Source organism: Hylobates moloch, unplaced genomic scaffold (genome assembly GCF_009828535.3).
Source record: "Hylobates moloch isolate HMO894 unplaced genomic scaffold, HMol_V3 SCAFFOLD_1, whole genome shotgun sequence".
NCBI classification, from domain to species: Eukaryota; Metazoa; Chordata; class Mammalia; order Primates; family Hylobatidae; genus Hylobates; species Hylobates moloch.
In genome coordinates, this window is record NW_026652276.1 from 23,649,330 (window position 1) to 23,666,234 (window position 16,905).

At 43.7% G+C, this 16,905-nt stretch overlaps 2 protein-coding genes across 3 annotated transcripts in view; one reads left to right on the forward strand and one right to left on the reverse strand.

Moving 5' to 3' along the window:
* ARPC2 (actin related protein 2/3 complex subunit 2) overlaps positions 1-5,477 on the reverse strand; it is a 37,090-nt gene extending 31,613 nt beyond the window's left edge. The window contains exons 1-2 of the mRNA XM_032754532.2: positions 5,385-5,477; positions 5,094-5,175 (exon numbers count right to left, since the gene is read on the reverse strand). Coding sequence (XP_032610423.1) covers positions 5,094-5,167 — 74 coding nt within the window. The 5' untranslated portion in view covers positions 5,168-5,175; positions 5,385-5,477. The remainder of the gene's footprint in view (positions 1-5,093; positions 5,176-5,384) is intronic.
* CXCR1 (C-X-C motif chemokine receptor 1) overlaps positions 5,169-16,905 on the forward strand; it is a 45,747-nt gene continuing 34,010 nt past the window's right edge. Inside the window, exon 1 of one of the 2 annotated variants that reach the window (XM_058438340.1) lies at positions 5,169-5,219. The gene's annotated coding sequence lies outside the window, so the exon portion shown is untranslated. Of the gene's footprint in view, positions 5,225-16,905 lie in introns of both variants that reach the window. The other variant, XM_032754534.2, reaches the window with a different exon arrangement.

Consider the following 16,905-nt stretch of genomic DNA (forward strand, 5'->3'; position numbering starts at 1 on the left):
CAGAACTCCTACAAGCGTCAGACTGCTGTAATGTCTGGAATCCTAGAACAAGCCAGCTGGATAAGTCCTCAGAGTTACTGACTGGACAACCTAAGACACTAAAACATAATCAATTCATTCAGATAGGTTTTAAGAGCTATTTTTAAAATCCTTTAGAAAAAATTTTCTTCTATCTTTTCTCTAAGGAAGCTTCTAGAATGTCAATAATCAATCCAGAAAGGGCTCCTGGCAACTGTATTATCTCATCTTCTTTTCTCATTAACAACTTTGGGGTTTTTACTCCTGAATGCACCCTAGGATCCAATTCCCCATTTTTTTCTTTTTTCTTTTTTTTTGAGATGGGGTCTCGCTCTGTCACCCAGGCTGGAGTGCAGTGGTGCCACCTCTGCTCACTGCAACCTCTGCCTCCTGGGTTCAAGTGATTCTCCAGCCTCAGCTTCCCGAGTAGCTGGGATTACAGGCATGCGCCACCACACCTGGCTAATTTTTGTATTTTTAGCAGAGATGGGGTTTCGTCATGTTGGCCAGGCTGGTCTCAAACTCCTAGCCTCAAGTGATCTGCCCTCCTTGGCCTCCCAAAGTGCTGGGATTACAGGCGTGAGCCAGGGTGCCTGGCCCCAATTCCCCATTTGGGCATTTATGTCTGTCTCCTACTTATCCCTTCTTATGTCCTGAATTAGAGGAATTACTGAATTCTGCTCACTATAAAGGTTTCTAAGCATTCTCTTTTAAATCTTCTATAAGGCTCACTATAAAGGTTTCTAAGCATTCTCTTTTAAATCTTCTATAAGGCTTCCATCATTCTTTTTAAGCCTAAAAAAATAGATCATATTAGGTAAGAGGTGGTCCTATTCTCTGCTAAGCCATATGTCAAAATATGGAGAAGAGACCTAAAAGCTGATTTACTCGATGTCACAAAAATGTCAGCGCCTAAAGAGACAAGGAGTCATTCTATCTGACTTCATTAATTTCTTCAATAAACCAATTTACTGAGTTGACTATATATACAATGAGGATGCTGGGGAAACAAAGATGATTAAAATGACAGACCCAGCCTTAAGGAGTTATCAGTTTGGTCCAGCACAACTCTGGGGCTTCACGACCAAAGTGGTCCCAAGTAGGCCACAGGATAGGTGGCAGTGTGTAATTAACTACAGTGACCTGTAAAAAGACCAACCAGGTCTTCTTACTGAGTCGGACACAACATTCCATTTCTTCTAAATGCTTAAACAATGTCCTAATTCCAAATCGCTCCAAACAGCCTGTCTCTCTGAGGACATATGCAATATATTTGGGAATGAGAACAGAGTATCAGCAAGATTTAATTTATTCCTTTTTCAAATTTCTCTTCCCACCATCCTCGCCCACCCCAACTGGCACTGCTTGCTTACTGAGTTTCACTCCCCCTCACGGAACCACAGCTCCCCGCAATATGCACTGGCTGTGGCAAGGAGCCAGCACACACTTAAATCCAACAGCAATTTGCATCTGACAGAATTTCCTCAATTTTGGACTCCAGACTCCAGCTAAGTTGACAGGCCTAGCTTCTCAGTATGAAACGGTTCTTGGTGTGTACACTAACGAAATAATTAAATTAATTTGTCTGATTACTTTTGCTTTGAGGGTCTGGGTAAGAATTTCCAAATGAAAAGGCAATGCTGTTGATAAGACCTGTGCATGAGGTTATTTGCAGCGTTGAGCATAGCTTTTAAGTCAGTCACATTCTCTTAGTTTGTAGGCTGCTGGGAAGACAATTTACCAATAATTATTATTTTGTGACAATCTATGGGTTGTTTCAATAAGCCACTTCTCAGAAGTGTGTAGGAAAAAATTAAAAAGCAATCTGTTTGGAATGAACCTTAGGCTGTGTCGAACTGCCTCCAAAATAAAAGGTTATCATGACCAAATGTTTTCTTAAACAGTTTAGATGACAACACTGCTTTACCCAAAAGAAAGCTGATACTTTTAGTAGGAGGCCACTGGTGAGAAGATCCAGCAGGATGATCTGAGAGGAATCATTAAAAAAAAAAAATCAACTTCAAAAGGAAAATTAATACAACTATATTCTGAAGTATATGCCACAGAACTATTTTTAAGACCATCTCATGCTTTCATTTTCAGAAGCTGGAACAGTGCTAATAGAACTCTGCAATAATGGAAATGTTCCATGTCTGTGCTAAATACCACAGCTACTAGCCACATGTGACAAATGAGCACTAGAAATGTGGCTAGTGTGACTGAGGAACTCAATTTTATTTCACCTTAATTTTTACTTAAATTTAGCCAGCCACTTGTATGGCTATCTTATTGGACATCACAGAGATGGAAGATGCACTCTGGAAAAGGCTGCTCCGAACTGTAATTTCCCCAATTGGTTTACTCTGAGAGGTTCAAAAAGTAGGGTGGAGCTGACCTCTCCTAGCAGGTTCCCACACCAGCAAAGCCTTTCAAATCTCCAGGGTTTCTCCTCCAAATTACTCCCTTTCTTTAATGTCTTTCTCTGATCTCCACTCCAACACCTTTCACCCTTTAGCACCTTCCTAACTTGGCTAATAGGCTCTCAGAGAGGCCCCTTTTTTTCTGTTGCTGCCTGGGCTGAGCACTGGTAGAATCCCATACATGTTTATGATAACCACACTAGGCAAACTTTGCTGGAAGTTCTGGAATAGGCATGCACCTTGCCTTACCTTACTGGGATGTCTGATAATTTACATTTGCTTCATTCGGGCTTCTGCTGGGTGATATATCTGTAATCCCAGGAGAGCCCTGCCTACTAGGCACGATATCATGGTCTCTTTTTTTAAAAGATTTTCAAAGTTTCAAATTTTCAGCAGAATGTTTTGAGCCCCCTTATTGAAAACCACATCTCAAAGGCCAGAATAAAAGCCTAAATTTATACACACACACATCCGCACATGTGCACAAGCATACACACCAGTGCACCCCCTATACAGCTTCCCTACAATGCATATCTTTGTAAAAAATGTCCTGAGGACAGGAGCAGTGCTGTAATCCCAGCACTTTGGGAGGCCAAGGTGGGCGGGTCACTTGAGGCCAGGAGTTTGAGACCAGCCTGGCCAACATGGTGAAACCCCATCTCTACTAAAAATACAAAAATTAGCCAGGTGTGGTGGCGCGTGCTTGTAATCCCAGCTACTTGGGAGGCTGAGACATGAGAATCACTTGAGCCTGGGAGGGCGAGGTTGCAGTGAGCAGAGATCACGCCACTGCATTCCAGCCAGTGAGAGACTCTGTCTCAGAAACAAAAAAAGAGAAAAAAATGTCCTGGAAGTTCTAACTTCTGTCTTCCAGACTTGATGACCTATTTAATCCCTCCGAAATGGTTAGCTTGTCTTTTTAAGAATAATTTTCTAAAAGAAAAAGAACTGAAGTTCCGAATAATGGGCCACATTTTGGAATCACAAGTCATTAATACACAAATAGATGAAAATGTACTCCTATGTTAAAAGACATGCCTCTACTTGAAAATACACAGCCATTTATCTTGTAGATCAGCTTATAACCGCCCAGGTCTCATTCTTTGCTAGTCTGGACCTGAGAATGCATTAAGATCAGTTATGAAAATGCAGAAGTTAATTCAACTTCCTTCTATGTGCTACACTGCTCAGAAAAAAGTATACAGCAATCACCCAAAATAAGACTCTGGGCTGATTCATTTGAATATTTAAAATGCAAAGAAACTGGTAAGAGAGGCTAAGACAAGAAAGAAGCAAGTCAGCCTCAAATATAACCAACTGCAGCCCCTGGCAGGGAACAGTACTGCTCACCACATGTATTACTTCAAGGAAAGTAGTGCTTTGTTTTACAGATAAAATCTGTGGCCTTATAAAGGAGACGGGACATACTGTATATTCAATTTAAACGGCAGTTAATACTTTTTAATGCCTCCAAGCCACAAGTACATTATGGCCACTTAAAAACTCCCCTCTACCAATCTTCTCCCATCTGTGGATCTGCAAGCACTTTCCTATTACTAGTTTCCAGTTCACCAGAAACGGTCTGCACTTATTAACTGTGAAACCCAGATGTGAAGCCCCATGCTCATAGACAGGGAAATGAGGCAAAGGGACTGGCCACAGGCCACCAAAAATTAGAACCCAAAACCCTTAGTTCATGTTTTAAATATTATACTAGAAAAGCAAAGCAGCTTTGGAGGAGGAGGTTGTCTTCTACTGATTCTTGTGTTTGGCAGAGAGGTTGCCTTGGAAAGATGCCCTAAGCCCATCTTTTAAAAAGTCCAACCGTAAAGACAGGTTATCTAAGAACTTTATAGATTCTGGAGGCTTTTTAGTGTGTAACTGGGCCAGGGCTACCACAGAAGAAATCACAGACCAAGGGTCTTGATATAAGAATTTACAAGATAACCAGATAAAGGCTAGTGGGTGAGGAGAGAGCATTAGAACCTCACAGGAGAGATAAGGAAGGGGTGTGGAGCGAGGGACAATTGGCTTTGCTTTAAAAATATGTAACAAAATGGCCCAGTGTCTCTCACAGAAGGGTTCGGGGAAGGGAAACCAGAGATCGCGTTTTTCCGGCTCTAAGACTGGGTCGGCTTTCAGTCTTCTCTTCTGCTCCTTTTAAAGGAGATGGGGGTGGGGAACGAGAATGCTGGTGGCGATGTGCGTCTGCATCTCCTTCCCTCCTCCAGTCCTGGGAATTCCTGAAAACTCCTTCCAACCCAATTCCAAACAGGCTCTCTCTGGGTTCAGAACAATGCCGGGGAATTTCACGCAGGTTAGGGGTCCCCTTCTCGCCCCAGCGGGCAGGGGGCTCCTCTGGCGCGAGTTCCGGCCCCAGCGTCCCCCACGTCCCACAGGTCTCCTGCCCTTTGGCACGCACAGTCCCCACCGCTCGCTGCTTCCGCATCCCTCCTCTGAGCCTCTCCCCATGCATCTGTGCCCCTCGCCCGGCCGCGCCCAATCGCCTCCCACGTCTACCCCGCTGGGGCAGCCCCTACACCCTGCCAGGCACCCCATTTCTCTACTCTAGGACTGGGGGACTGGACGACACTGGGGATTAGCTGGGGTCAACTCTGCTTCCCCCGCCACCCTCGGCCCCGGGCGCGCGCTCACCCGGCGGCCGCGTTCTCGAACTTGAGCGCGAGCGTCTCCTCGATGATGCGGTTGTTCACCTCCAGCAGGATCATGGCGGCGGCTGCCCCGAGCAGGGGAAGGAGAAACAAGGGCCGGTGAGGGTGGGTAAGGTAGGCAAGGACGGAGGGAGCGGCCCTGCTGCCCCCGGTAGGGCTGGGTGGGGTAGGAGGTTAGGGGAGAAGGGGAGAGGGGCCGGGGTGGAGGGAAGGGTAAGACGCACGCGCTGGCCCACGCACGCAGACTGTGGAGACACCCACCCACCCAACCGACCTGGCCCCCGAAGCCTGAACCCGCCTGCCGAGCCGCCGCCGCCGCCGCCACTGCCGCTTCACCGACAAGCCCGGTCCCCGCCCAGCCCCCGGCGCTAGCCGGCCACTTCCGCTCTCACACCCACTTCCGCTCGCCGCCTGGACGCGCGGCCCCGCGGCGCCATTTCCGCTTCAACCCCTAGTGAACGCGAGCGCAGGCGCGCCGGAGGAAACGGAGGCTGCGCTTGCGCATGTGTGATGCCGCCGCCCCACCGTCTGCTTTCCCACAGACCCCCTTACGTCTACCGCCTACCAGTGCGTCCCCCGCGGAGCTGTCATTCCCCGAGGCTTGCCTGACTGTCCAGCTTCTCTCTCCCGCTTGTCCCAGAGATCCAACTCCATTCTTCCGGTCTTGTCATTTCAGAGACCTCGCAAGAAGCTCGCCCTTGTCGTCTCCCAGCGGGCTTCTTAGCTCCCAGCTTGTTTGCTCGGGGTGCCTCTTTTTCTTTCCAGGTATAGCTGTCCAGCGACACCATCACGCATTCATTTCTCCAACAAACATTTTCATGGGCTCTTGCTCTATACTGGGGATGTAGTGTTAAATGAAATAGACGAGGCCCTGCCCTCGTGGAACTTACAGTCTGGTAAAGGAAACAGACAATAAAATTCTCAGTTGTCTAAGGAGGCAGAGATGCATGGAGAGAGGATCAGAGTAGGGATGCGGAAGCAGCGAGTGGTCAGGAGTGTGCGTGCCAAAAGGCAGGAGACCTGTGGGACGTGGGGGCAGCTGGGGCCGGAACTTGCGCCGGAGGAACGCCCCTTGCCCGCTGGGGCGAGAAGAGGACCCTTTCCTTGCGTGAAATTCCCCATATTTTTAAAAGGACAATTAAGGAAATGAATGAGAGATCACCTGGGTGAATAGGCAACTTAGATGGGCCTCCCTGTGTTCCTGTCATGCCTCCAATTCTGCGCCCAGGTGTCCAGAACACATTTTTTTCTGCCTTGGAAACCTTCCAGTACCTCTGGCAGAGATATACCCTCCTTGTTACCTGCGTGCGGAATTTTAACTCATCTTTGTGCTACATCTGCACCTTCTGCCTTTGTGCCTTGTTTTGTGTTTTCCCTCCTCCGGGGAGAATATAATAAACTTAGCTGAGTCCTTTCTACATACAAGGAAATAATTTATTTTCTGCTATGTGTTTGGGGGTGGGGATAAAAAAATGAACAAGAAACTAGCTCCTATCATTAAGGCACAGATAGCTCTTTGAAACATTACTTAACGGGCTATGGATAAGCTTCAGGATATTGCTGATCCCCCAAAATTATACGCTAACTTAAATTTTTTTTTTTTGAGACAGAGTCTTGCACTCTTGCCCAGGCTGGAGTGCAATGGCATGATCTCGGCTCACTGCAACCTCTGCCTCCCTGGTTCAAGCGATTCTCCTGCTTCAGCTTCCCAAGTAGCTGGGATTACAGGTGCCTGCCACCACACCCGTTTAATTTTTTGTATTTTTAGTAGAGACGGGGTTTCACTATGTTGGTCAGGCTGGTCTCGAATTCCTGACATCGTGATCCTCCCGCCTCAGCCTCCCAAAGTGTTGGGATTACAGGCATGAGCCACCACGCCCGGCCTTTTTTTTTTTTTTTTTTTTTTAATTTGAGATGGTGTCTCACTCTTGTCACCCAAGCTGGAGTGACATTGCTATCTCTGCTCACTGCCCGCCTCCTGGGCTCAGGTGATCCTCCCGCCTCAGCCTGCCGAATAGCTGGGACTATAGACACGCACCACCAAGCTGGGCTAATTTCTGTATATTTTGTAGAGATGGGGTTTGGCCATATTGGGCAGGCTGGTCTCAAACTCCTGGGTTCAAGTGATCCACCTGCCTTGGCCTCCTAAAGTGCTGGGATTGCAGGTGTGAGCCACCGTGCCCGACCGATATGCTAACTTTTTAACATTAATGACTATTGAACTAAAATAATGTTTATAAATTGTTTAAAATGTGTATGCTTACAATACTAAAAGGCTTGTAATGAAAAAAGCAGTTCCCTGTCCTACTCTTTGGAGGCAATATGCTCAACTCTTTCACAAATTCGTCTTGATATTTACCTTCATAATTCTTTCCCTTCCTTCCTTTCTTTCTCTCTCTCTCTTTTTCTTTCTTTCTTTCTCTTTCTCTCTTTCTTTCTTTCTCTTTCTTTCTCTTTCTTTCTTTCTCTCTCTTTCTTTCTTTCCTTCCTTCCTTTCTTTTCTTCTTTTTTCTTTTCTTTTCTTTTCTTTTCTTTTCTTTTCTTTTCTTTTTCTTCCTGACAGGGTTTCACTTTGTTACTTAGGCTGGAGTGCAGTGGCACACTCTTGGCTCACTGCAGCCCGGATTTCCCCAGGCCCAAGCAATCCTCTGGCCTCAGACCCCAACTAGCTGGGACTACAGGTGGCCACAAATATGCCCAGCTAATTTTTGTATTTTTAGTAGAGACAGGGTTTCACCATGTTGCTTCGGCTGGCCTCGAACCCCTGAACTCAAGTGATCCGCCTGCCCTAGCCTCCTAAAGTGCTGGGATTACAAGTGTGAGTCACCGTGCCCGGCCTACCTTCATATTTCTAAGTAAATGTTTATACCATTATTTTTTGGTTTGTGAATTTTTAGCATTATGTGTTGACTTCCTGACACGGTAGATAAGAACTTGACTCTATCACTTCTGCTTCCCACCATATATAGCTGCGTAACAACTTTTGGTTAAACCAATAATCTGCACCCAGCTGTATTAAAATTATTATGTATGCAAATATTGTTTACTGATGAACCAAGAAATACACTACAATCATGACTTCTAGTTTACATGGCCCTTCATTTTTCTTAGGGTTAATTATTGCCTTTTTTCTCTCATTTGTCTGATTTTCTATAAACAGTATTTACAGTTGGCTTTTCCCCTCAAATGCTCTAAGACTATCAAAAAGTCTAGCAATAATGTTTTCCATATACTCAATATATAAGTTCCACTTTTTCTTTGGAGTTTTTGTCCCAGAGCCTTCCTTCCTCTTGTTTCAATCTGGACTGGCTGCTCGCTAGACTTGCTGTACAGTCGTCATTCTGGAATTTTCCTTAATTGCTGTTCTGGGGTGGTTTTACCCATTCCTGGATCCCATGTCTTCCTCTTGGTTTACTTCCTTGTTTTGCTAAAGCATCTCCTCTAGTAACTTCCTAAGAAAGGGAGATGGGGGATATATGTTGTTAGAATCTTTGCATATTTGAAAATATCTTACTTCTATTTAACACTTGATGTGTTGTTGGGCTAGATATTCAAGTTTGAAAATAATTTTCCCTTTTTATTTTGAAGGTATACTGCATTTTCTTATACCTTCTAGGGTTGCTATTAAAAAAGTGTAATTCCAATTCATGTTTCTGATCCTTTGTCTGTTACATCTCCCCCATCTGTGGAAGCCTTAGGATTCTCTCTTTAACTTGTCGGTTAGAAATTTTATAATGATTTGCTTTATTGTACCACTTTCTTAATTTGTTGTATTGAGAACTGATTCAAAATAGGAATTAATAGAGCTGAGCGTGGTGGCTCATGCATGTAATCCCAGTACTTTGGGAGGATGAGCAGGGAGGATTGCTTGAGCCCAGGAGTTTTAGGCTGCAGTGAGCTAGGATCATGACACTGCACTCTAGCCTTTACAACACAGCCTTAAAGAAAAAACACAAAAAACAAAATCTTCTTTTCATCTTGCAAAACTGAACTCTAAACCAACCCATTGTTTGTTTTTTGTTTTTCTATTTTTGTGGACTATCTTCTTGCATTATCTTCAGCCATTTTAACTTTTTTTTGTTTTGTTTTGTTTTTGAGACAGGGTCTCGCTGTGTTGCCCAGGCTAGAGTGCAGTGGGCAATCTCAGCTCACTGCAGCCTCAACCTCCTGGGCTCAAGCGAACCTCCCTCCTCAGCCTCCTAAGTAGCTGGGACCACAGGCTTGTGCCACCACATCTGGCTAATGTTTTGTAGAGATGAGGCCGTCCTATGGTGCCCAAGGCTGAACTTTCAGTTTTCTTTTTTTTTCTTTCTTTTTTTTTTTTTTGAGATGGAGTTTCGCTCTTGTTGCCCAGGCTGGAGTGCAATGGCGCCATCTTGGCTCACTGCAACCTCCGCTTCCCAGGTTCAAGCAATTCTTCTGCCTCAGCTTCCTGAGTAGCTGGGATTACAGGCATGCACCACCATGCCCGGCTAATTTTTGTATTTTTAGTAGAGATGGAGTTTCTCCGTGTTGAGGCTGGTCTCGAACTCCTGACCTCAGGTGATCCGCCCGCCTCAGCCTCCCAGAGTGTTGGGATTACAGGCGTGAGCCACTGCACCCGGCCTCAGTTTTCTTATTCTTAATTCCCAAGACCTTTTTTTCCTGCTGACTGTCTCTTTTCCATATTATTCTATCCTGGTTTTATGGGCAGGCATAAGTTTTCCTGTCTGTGAGGATATTATAATAGTGAATTTGTTTTTAGTTTTCCTTCTCTCCACTTTGTCTCTGTTTCCTTGGGTCCTTTTTAATGCTAATTTATTTTGGTTACTGTCATGCTAATGGCCACCTCAAACTTCTGTCTACTTTAGCAATCTATTCATATTTAAGGATGAGACACTAAAAAGCTGATTGGAGACTCTTAAGTGTTTGGGCAAGATGAGTTGACTAGCTCCTTGGACCAGCAGCATCTGGGAGCTCAATGGAAATGGAGAACCCCAGGTTCCACTGTAACCTACAGATTTAGAATCTGCATTTTAACAATATCACCAGGTAATTCAAGTGCACATTATGTTTTGAGAAGCACTAGGTTGACTGTAAGTTGCACAGATGATGTGCCAGATGTTGAATGTCGATATTGGGAGGTCTTCTCTCCAGGGAAGAATCCTCCAGTTGTGTTTGGAAAGTGGCTGTTCTTAAATAGCCAGAAATTTGCTGCATTCAGTCTTGAAGATAGAGGCTAGAGGTAATTTTGGGGTTGGAGTGGCTGTCTGGCCATTCTCCAGTTAGTCCTCCAGATCCACTCTTCATCCTTTTTCACCCCTTTATCAACTGGACTCCCTTATGCCTGGGTGTTTGGTTGGCCAATAAGGAGCCCCAGCAGGAGGAAGGGGAACATAAGTAGTAGTAGTAGGAGGAGGAGGCAAAAGAGTAATATCAGGCTATTTAGTCTTGAGCTTCCTTCATCTTTTGAGGTTGCCTCAGGCTGGCTGTGTTCATCAACCAAATGTCACTGCCCCTTTCAAGATGGCCATCTCAGCGCAACTCTTTCCTTCCTTCCTGGTCCTGATCCCTCTCCTCAACCCTTTGGGCTTAGGGATAGTATCAGCGTGGCTGCTATTAGTCCTGGGTTAATGCATTCCCTCTTCTGGCTCCCCTACATCCACACTTTTGTAAATAATCCTTCTTAAATACATTCTCCTCAAATTATCCTATCTTGAGGGTGCCTTCTGTTTCCTATGGGATAAAGACTAATGTGGTGGGGTGGGGGAAGAGTGATGTCATGGAAGATGGCAGAGTAGAATTGATCCCTTCACTGAAACCACTGTTGAGCTGGCAAGAACTGTCAGAACCAACTATTTGGAGCTCTACATTCTAGTGAAGCACTTGCAGCATTGAAGGGAGTACTTGATGAAGAAAGAGGCTGGTGAATTTTGGTGAATTCTTCCCAGCAGCATCCAGTTGTGGAGATGGCAGTCTGTATCCCTGATGTGCTTGGCGATGTGAGGGTGGGCTATAGGGACCTTGTCCTCCAAAAATCAGGCTTGTGTGTTTTGATATGCTTACAGTTTGCTAAGGGGCCACCACCGACGTTGGCCATTGTTTCAGCCTCCATGGGCTCAGCTGAAATGGTTTTCTCATTGGTAGAGGGGATTAAAAAAGCTCCTTTTTTTTCTTTTCTTTTTTCTTTTCTTTCTTTTTTTTTTTTTTTTTTTTTAAAGATGAGGTCTTGGCTGGGCATGGTGGCTTACACCTATAATCCCAGCACTTTGGGAGGCTGGGACGGGCAAATCGCTTGATGTCAGGAGTTCGAGACCAGCCTGGTCAACATGGTGAAACCCTGTCTCTACTAAAAATGAAAAAAATTAGCTGGGCTTGGTTATGTGCCTGTAATCCCAGCCACTCGGGAGGCTGAGGCTAGGGGAATTGCTTGAACCTGGGAGGTGGAGGCTGCAGTGAGCCAGGATTGTGCCACTGTACTCCAGCCTGGGTGACAGAGCAAGACTCTCAACTCAAAAAAAAAAAAAAAAAAAAAAAAAAGATGAAGTCTTGCTATGTTGCTCAGGCTGAACTCAAACTCCTGGGCTCAAGCAATCCTCCTGCGTCAGCCTCCTGAGTGATTTAAGAGACAAAACAGCCTTTTCTTTTCTTTTCTTTTTTGGACCCAGGCATTTAAGGAAATCTCTGTTAGGTCACTGGCTGACTGCAGAAATAATAAGAGTCTTTAGTGACTACACATGCCAAGGAATATATTCTTTGCAACATAGTTTGGAAAAGGTGCTAAATAGACAGATGACTGTAGCTTTCTTCAAGCAACAATAATCCCTGAAACTGGGGCAGAAGAGAAAATCTAATTGCAAGAGTTACAATTTTAATATTCAAAATTTCCAGTTCTCATCACAAAATTATAAAGCATGCAACATAAAATGAAAGTATGGCTCATTCATAGTAAAAGGAATATAGAAAAAAAATTGATAGAAACTATCCATGAAGAGCCCAGACGTTGGACTTATATAAAAAGACTTAACTGTCTTAAATATGCTGAAGGAAAAAAGAAAAGAGCTCATGGAAACCATGAAGAATAGCTAAGGAAAATCAGGAGAATGATGTATATACAAGCATAGAATATCATAAAGAGATAGAAATAATAAAAAGGAACCAAATAAAAATTTTGGAGCTGAGAAGTACAATAGCTGAAGTACAAAAATTACTAGAGGGGGTCAACAGCACATTTGAGCAGGCAGAAAAAAAGAATCAGTGAACTTGAAGATAGGGCAGTTAAAATTACCCAGTTTGAGGAACAAAAAGAAAACAATTGAACAGAGCCTATTGGACATGTGGGACACAAATTAAGCATATCAAAACACACGTTAGAGGAGAGAGAGAGAAAGGGGAAGGAAAAATATTTAAACAGGTAATGGCCATAAAGTTCCCAGATGTGGCGAAAGATGTGAATCAACACATCTAATAAGCTTGATAAACTTAAAGCAGGATAAACTCAGAGATTCACACTGAGACATATTATAGTCAAACTGTTGAAAGCCAAAAATAAAGAGAAAATCTTTAAAGTGAAAGAGAGAAGTGACTCTTCATTTACAAGGCTCCTGCATAAGAACAACAGCTAATTTTTCATCGGAAACCATGAAGGCAGTGGAATGATGATATCTTTAAAGTGGTGAAATAAAAAAACTTCTCAACCAGGAATATTATAGCCTGTAAAATGTTCTTTCAGTTTTGAAGGAGCCAGGCATAGTGGCTCATACTTGTAATTCCAGCACTTTGGGAGGCTGAGGTGGCTGGATCACCTGAGGTCAGGAGTTCGAGACTAGCCTGGCCAACATGATGAAACCCCGTCTCTACTAAAAATACAAAAATTAGCCAGCTGTGGTGTCTTGTGCCTGTAATCCCAGCTACTCTTGAGGCTGAGGCAGGAGAATTGCTTGAACCTGGGAGTTGGAGGTTGCAGTGGGCCGAGATTGGGCCACTGAACTCCAGCCTGGGTGAGAGAGGGAAAGTCCATCTCAAAAAAAAAAAAAAAAAGACAAGCAAATATCACATGTTCTTACTTGTAAGTGGGAGCTAAACATTGAGTGTATGTGGACCCAAAGAAGGGAACAAGAGACACTGGGGCCTACTTGAGGGTGAAGGGTGGGAGGAGGGTGAGGATCAAAAAAACTACCTATTGAGTATTATGCTTATTACCTGCACATGTACTCTGAACCTAAATTAAAAGTAAAAAAAAAAAAAAAAGAAAAAGAAAATAAATAGCATGATGGTAGAGGTAAGTTCTTTATTATCAATAATCATTTAAAATGTAAATGGATTAAACTCTTAATTAAAAGACAGAGATTGGCAAAATAATTTTTTTTTTTTTTTGAGACAGAGTCTTGCTCCGTCACCCAGGCTGAAGTGCAGTGGCGCGATCTTGGCTCACTGCAACCTCCACCTCCCGGGTTCAAGCGAGTCTCCTGTCTCAGCCTCATGTGTAGCTGGGACTACAGGCACATGCTACCATGCCTGACTAATTTTTTTTTTTGTATTTTTAGTAGAAATGGGGTTTCACCATGTTGGTCAGGCTGGTCTCAAACTCCTGACCTCAAGTGATCTGCCCGTCTCGGCCTCCTAAAGTCCTAAAGTGCTGGGATTACAGGCGTGAGTCACCACAACCTCAAGTGATCTGCCCGCCTCGGCCTCCTAAAGTGCTGGGATTACAGGCATGAGCCACTACACCTGGCCAGCAAAATGAAGTTTTAAAAAATGATCCAACTATATGCTTTTACTAGAGACTAACTTAAGATCCAAAGATGCAAATAGGTTGAAAATCAAAGAATGGAAAAATATATTCTGGGGCTGGGCACAGTGGCTCATACCTGTAATCTCAGCAGTTTGTCTTTTGTTTTTTTTGAGACAGAGTCTCGCTCTGTTGCCCAGGCTGGAATGAAGTGGTATGATCTTGGCTCACTGCAACCTGTGTCTCTGGGGTTCAAGTCATTCTCCTGCCTCAGCCTCCTGAGTAGCTTGGACTGCAGGTGGGTACCACCACACCCCAGCTAATTTTTTTGTATTTTAAGTAGAGATGGGGTTTCACCATGTTGGCCAGGCTAGTCTCGAGTTTCTGACCTCAAATGATCCACCCACCTCAGCCTCCCAAAGTGCTGGTATTACAGGCGTGAGCCACCATGCCTGGCCAGTCCCAGCACTTTGGAAGACCAAGGCAGGAAGATCACCTGAGCCAGGAGTTTGAGACCAGCCTAGGTAACATGGAAAGACCCTGTCTCTACTAAAAATAAAAAGATTAGCCAAGAATGGTGGTGCACACCTGTGGTTCCAGCTACTGGAGAGGTTGAGGTGGAAGGATTGCTTTAGTCTGGGAATACTGTGCAGCCATGGCTGCAGTGAGCTGCAGTGAGCTATGTTTGTGCCACTGTATTCCAGTCTGGGTGTCAGGGTGAGACTGTGTCTCCGAAAAAAAAAAAAAAAGATATTCTAGGCAAACTGTAACCAAAATAGAGCTGGAATGGCTATGCTAGTATCAGAAAGAATATATTTTAAGTCAAGAATTGTTATAAGAGACAAAAAATGTTTATATTGCTAATAGGATCAATTTTTCAGGAAAATATAATAATTATAAACATATACACATCAAACAACAGAGTCCAAAATATATAAAGCAAATATGGACAGAATTAAAGGGAAAAATAGTTCTACAATAATAGTTGGAGACTTCAATGTCCTACTTTCAATAATAGATTGAACACCTAGACAGAAGATTGGCAAGGAAATAGAAGACTTGAAGAACATTATAAACTAACTAGACTGCAGATGTACAGATCACTCCAGCTAGCAACAGCAGAATATACTTCTCAAGTGTACATGGAGCAATTTCCAGGATAGAACATATGCTAGGCCAGAAAAATGATTCTCAATACATTAAAAAAAATCAAAATCATACAAAGTATCCTCTTCAACCACAATGGAATGAAGATAGAAATAAATAGCAGAAGAAAAAAACTGGAAAATTCACAAAGACAGGGAAATTGAGCAACACATTTTTAGCCAATTTAAAGAAGAATTAACACCAACTCTACTCAAACTTTTCCAAAAAATGGAAGAGGAACGAACATTTTCTAACACATTCTATGAGGCCAGTATTACTTTGATATCCAGACAAAGATGCCATGAGAGAAGCGAAATTCAGGCCAGTATCTCTTATGAATATAGACACAGGAATCCCCAACCAAATGCTAGCAAACCAAATCCAATAGCACTTTAGAATAATTGGCTGCGTGTGGTGGCTCACGCCTGTAATCCCGTGACTTTGGGAGGTCGAGGCAGGAGGATCACTAGAGGTCAGGAGTTTGAGACCAGCCTGGCCAACATGGGGAACCCTATCTCTACAAAAATTAGCTGGTGTGATGGCGTGTGCCTGTAATTCCAGCTACGGAGGGTGACACATGAGAATCACTTGAACCATGGAGGCAGAGGTTGCAGTGAGCTGAGATTGCACCACTATGCTCCAGCCTGGGCAACCAGAATGAGACCCTGCCTCAAAAAAAAAAAAAAAAAAAAAAAAAAAAAGAATCACGTACCATGTCTAAGTGGAATTTATCCCTGAAACCAAGAGTGGTTCAACACAAGGAAATCAATCAATGTGATATACCACAATAATAAAATGACAAGAAAAAACATGGTCATCTCAATAGATGCAGAAAAAGCATTTGATAAAATTCAGCACCTTTTCATGATAAAAACTCAGAACACTAGAAATAGTAGGTGCTATGATTCGAATCTATGTGTCCCTCCAAAATTCATATGTTGAAACTCAACCCCAATGCAATAGAATTAAGATGTGGGGCCTGAAGGAGGTTATTAGAGCCCTCATAAAAGGGCTTGAGAGAACTAGCTGGCTCCCCTTTCCCCTTTAATCTCTTCTGCTACATGAGGACACCATGTTGGTCTCCTTTTGCCCTTCTACCTTTTCCTGCTTATTGTGAGGATGCCTCAAGAAAATGCTATATATGGAACAGGTCCTCACCAAACACCAAATCTTCTGGCATTTTGGTCCTGGACTTCCCAGCCTCCAGAACTGTGAGAAGTAAATTTTCTTTCTTCTTTTTGGTGGTGAGGAGACAGGGTCTTGCTCTGTTGCCCAGGCTGGAGTGCAGTGGCAAGATCCTGGCTCACTGCAGCCTCAAACTCCTTGGCTCGAGCAGTCCTCCCACTTCAGCTTCCCAAGTAGCTGGGACTATAGGTGCCTGCCATCATGCCTAGCTAATTTTTAAATGTTTAATAGAGATAAGTCCTCGCTATGTTACCTGAGCTGGTCTTGAACTCCTGGCCTCAAACAATCTTCCCACTTTGGCCTCCCAAATTGTTGGTATTACAGGCATGAGCTGTTGTGCCTGGCAGAAATACATTTCTATTTATTTGTAAATTACTCACTCTAAGGTATTTTGTGATAGCAGCAGAATGGGTTAAGATAAAAGGTAACTTCCTTTACATGATAAAGGACATTTATGAAAAAAACCCCACAACACATCATTCTCAATGGTGAAAGACTAAAAGCTTAAAGTTTCTAGAATCAGGAACAAGACAAAGATGTCTGTTGTCATCTGTGCTATTCAACATTATACTGAAAGTCCTAGACAGAGCAATTAGGCAAGAAAAATAAAAGGCCTCCAAAAAGCAAAATAAGAAGTAAAATTACCACGATTTGTAGATGACGTGGCTCTCTGTATAGAAAATCCCATAGAATCTCAAAAACCTACCATAGCTGGTAAAGGAATTCAGCAAAGTTGGTGCAAGGCCAACACACA